We start from the raw sequence: 4351 nt of genomic DNA, 5'->3' as shown, positions 1-4351 counted from the left end.
TTTAACCTTCCGACCTCAACGTTTTCTAGGGCCAATAAAATGGCCTCTATTTAACCGTTATATGCCGACCAATATAACCTCTGGCCATAACGTTTTTCTAGGGCTAAAAAATGGCCGTTTGAGACTCGTTTTAAGCAGGCCGATATTTCTTCATACCGCCCTGCGCTGGCCTTAACGTTTTTAAACGGTTAAAAAATGGCCGCTAAATGATCGTTAAGCGCCGGCCGATTTCTCCTTCGGCCCTAACGGTTTTCTAGGCCTGAAAAAGTTAAAACTTGTATTTTTATTGTACTGTATCCCTAATCTCGTTTTCTCGTCTTAACCCATTCACATTATCATAGGTAGTATGAAATATTCTCTATTCTTCAGTATTTTCTCTTTTCCCCAAAAAAATGGTTTTGTGATTATCTCTTTTTGAAAGGTTTTATTCAAGGAATGAAGGATAGACGCTTTTAGGCTCATTTTTCAAGGGGCAAACTGCAGTAGCAAAAGAAATTACCTATGATGATATCTCAATACACGAGTTTCTTAAAAAGATCCCAATATTCTTTAATGAAAAATTGAAAATCCAAAATTTCAAAGCTGTTTTACTTCAAAAGGTTTGATAGAGGGAACTATTATAGCGGAGTTCTTATCCTCCTGAAATTGAAGGGAGAAGGAAGACAGGATAGGCGAATGCCAGCCGTTCCGAGAACGAGGACGTGGAAGAGAGAGAGAGAGAGATGTATTTTTCTAATGAAGTTTTTTTTATGTAAAATTTTATTGTACAGTGTAATATATTAATAAACAGTTACTTGTAATGTGTTGTTCGAATGTAAAGTAAATGAGTAAAAGGAATTGTCTGGGTCTTCATCTTTTTCTTCTAGGTGCTTTTATTTCCAGAACAAGAGAAAGCGAAAAAGTAAAAAAAGAAAAAAAAATTAAATGGAACAACTGGGCAAGAAAATTTCCGTCACAACCGGGACTCGAACCGAGGACCTTGGAGTGAATATAGTCGATGGTTCGACCAATGACCATCCAGTCATAAAAGTGGATGGGGGAGAGGGTTATCAGGGTATCACAGAAATACTTTACTTTACTGACATCTTAGGCGGTTATCAGAGAATGGGGCGGGGAAAAACCTGCTACAAGCGATTGACCAGATGGTAACCCATCTAGATACTAACCAGACGCAACATTGCTTAACTTCAGTGAAAATTTGGGAACTGATGAATTCGACGTGCCATCGCCGCGAAGCCGGCTAGGGCTGGTGCAAAGGGTATCCATATCTACTACATATATCCAACTTTTGATGTTACAATTTATATGAGCGCCGTACAACTATTTGAGTATGCAATGTGCCACATAAGATTCATTGGTGGAGATGTTTGTTTCCCTTTCAGTTCTTTCTAACTAGGTGCCTAATTAAGACATTATTGTAGGTAGGCCTTTGTCTTTGTAACACTCGATCAAAAGCGACAGTTTGCTTTGTAACGCTTTGTAAATATTGGATTAGTAATTGGTGTGCTTGGACGCATTATTCTGCTGGGAATCAAGTGTGAGTGTACCCCACTTCGGTGAAAGTGCGAGGAGAACTTTTGGACCGACATTTGGTGAGTAAACCATAACCATTAAAAAAAAAAAATCTAGTGTGAACATCACACGACTTTCCTTATCCTATTAGTATAGGTAAAAGAAAGAACCTTATCTGTCCAGGATAAAATCCACCCCGGACGGGAATCGAACCCGCGGTCTAGTGCTTACAAGGCAGACGCGCTACAAGGCAGACGGATGCAAATAAACAAATTACAATCACAACCAAGCTAACTAGTCTGGCCCGGATCTTGAGTGACCCCCATAGGCTATAGGGGCTTTCTGTTACATTCTGTATAAACAAAATAGGTAGGTACTGTACTACTGTGATTTTTGTCTGTATGACAATGCGTTGGTAGATAAGCAGTTTGTATTGTGTTGTGTTGTCTGAGCTATTGTATGTCTGAGACGAGGACTGGCTAAGTGGCTAATGTCCGCCACTCACGTTCAGACAGACCGCGGCATGTCAGACGGTCTGAAAGAAGGAACGGTCTGTCTGAACTGGATCCGTCAGATTGTCTGAGCTAGATCTGTCAGGCGGTCTGAGCGTGAGTGGCGGAAAAATCTCGAGACTCTTAGAGGGTCTCACAGACCTAGGTCTGAAGCTTTTCCCATCACACACGTTCGGTCTGTAGATAGACCGCAGTCTGTCTGAACTGGATCCGTCAGATTGTCTGAGCTAGATTTGTCAGAGCGTGAATGGCGGAAAAATCTAGAGACTCTTAGAGGGTCTCACAGACCTAGGCCTGAAGCTTTTCCCATCACACACGTTTGGTCTGTAGATAGACCGCAGTCTATCTGAACTGGTTATTATTATTATTATTATTATTATTATTATTATTATCAGAGAATGGGGCTGGGAAAAACCTGCTACAAGCGATTGACCAGATGGTCACCCATCTAGATACTAACCAGACGCAACATTGCTTAACTTCAGTGAAAATTTGGGAACTGATGAATTCGACGTGGATCCGTCAGATTGTCTGAGCTAGATTTGTCAGAGCGTGAATGGCGGAAAAATCTCGAGACTCTTAGAGGGTCTCACAGACCTAGGTGTGAAGCTTTTCCCATCACACACGTTCGGTCTGTAGATAGACCGCAGTCTGTCTGAACTGGATCCGTCAGATTGTCTGAGCTAGATTTGTCAGAGCGTGAATGGCGGAAAAATCTCGAGACTCTTAGAGGGTCTCACAGACCTAAGTCTGATGGGATAATGTTCGTCCTCGGAACTTTCTCCTATCCTGTCTTCCTTCTCTCTTCGATTTCGGGACAATAAGACCATAGCAGTTACAGTTCCCTCTGTCAAACGTCTTTAAAAAAAATTCTTTCACAGTACCGGCCGGCTTTCTCCTATCCTGTCTTCCTTCTCTCTTCGATTTCGGGACGATAAGACCAAAGCAGTTACAGTTCCCTCTGTCAAACCTATTAAAAAAAAAATCTTTCACAGTATGGTTTAGAACAAAATTTGCTATCCAAAGATGCAGATTCCTGTAAAAAGGCGTGAGGGACGTTAAGCCCTTTTTCAAGAGGACGCCTCCATTCCTTTTCAATTTTGCGACAGTGCAGTGGTTCTTGTTAGACAGTTAGAGAGAGAGAGAGAGAGAGAGAGAGAGAGAGAGAGAAGACAAAAAAATGAAGATCGGCAGTTAGTACATAATAGAAGTGGAGGGAGGAAGAGAGGAAGAGAAGGAGAGAGAGGGAGAGGGAGAAAGTGAGAGGGAGAGAGAGAGGGAGAGAGAGAGGGAGGAAGAGAGAGAGGGGAAGAGAAAGAGGGAGGGACAGAGAGAGAGAGAGAGAGAAGACAAAAAAAATTAAGATCGGCAGTTAGTACATAATAGAAGTGGAGGGAGGAAGAGAAGGAGAGAGAGAGGGAGAGAGGGAGGGAGAAAGAGAGAGTGAGAGAGAGAGGGAGAAAGAGAGGGAGAAAGAGAGAGTGAGAGGGAGAGAGGGAGAGAGAGGGGAAGAGAAAGAGGGAGGGAGAGAGAGAAAAAAAAGAGAGAGAGAGAGAGAGAGAGAGAGAGAGAGATATAGAATTTAATTAAAGTAACATGTTCCAAGTCGTTAGAGGGATTAAAAATTAAAAGCTAAAAAAGAGATAGAGAAATGGGTATTAAGTAGGGAGAGACAGAGAGGGAGGAGGAAGGTAAGAAATAGAGGGAAGATGATAACGAGAGAGAGAGAGAGAGAAATAAAAAGGAGGGGGGAGAGTAAAAGAGGGGGGGGGGAAGAAGGGAGGGAGAGAGAGAGAGGGGGGGGGGGCTAGATGTGATAGGTATTCCATGACAAGAGAAAGATAGAGACACTCATGTAAAGATTAGTTGGGAGAGAGAGGGAGGGAAATAGAGAGAGAGGGAGAAAGTGAGATAGAGAAAAAGACACTCATGTAATTAAGAAGGAGAGAGAAAGAGAGAGAGAGAAAATGGAGGGAAGGAGAGAGGAGGGAGGAAAAAAAGAAAGACAGAAGAAAATACAGAGACAGAGAGAGAAAAGAGACTCATGTGCGAAGATTAGTGTGAGAGAGAAGGAGAACGCGGAGAAAGCGAGAGATGGATAGTGAAAGAAATGGGAGGAGAATCCCCATCTGTGTGAGAATTAGATATAAAAGAGGGAGGGAGAAAGAGAAAGTGTACCATTATATTGAAAGCCACAGTTATAAGGTTGGAGACTATGGGAGGGGGGGAGATTGTGATTGAGGAGAAAAAAAGACAGAGGCATATGAGATAAGGCAAGCGAGAAAGAAACAGAAAAGGGATTGGGAAGGAGAGAGAGAGAGAGAGAA

At 42.4% G+C, this 4351-nt stretch overlaps 1 protein-coding gene across 1 annotated transcript in view; it reads left to right on the top strand.

The window, feature by feature from the left end:
* The window catches only part of LOC103510822 (ELKS/Rab6-interacting/CAST family member 1-like), a 4253-nt gene extending 4215 nt beyond the window's left edge, over nucleotides 1-38 (top strand). The window contains exon 4 of the mRNA XM_026824784.1: nucleotides 30-38. Within this exon, the coding sequence (XP_026680585.1) occupies nucleotides 30-38 (9 nt within the window). The remainder of the gene's footprint in view (nucleotides 1-29) is intronic.
* The last annotated feature ends 4313 nt before the right edge of the window (nucleotides 39-4351 follow it).

Source organism: Diaphorina citri, unplaced genomic scaffold, assembly GCF_000475195.1.
Source record: "Diaphorina citri unplaced genomic scaffold, Diaci psyllid genome assembly version 1.1 scaffold648, whole genome shotgun sequence".
NCBI lineage: Eukaryota > Metazoa > Arthropoda > Insecta > Hemiptera > Psyllidae > Diaphorina > Diaphorina citri.
Note: the sequence above shows the minus strand (reverse complement) of the source record. Positions and strands in the feature narration are given on the sequence as shown.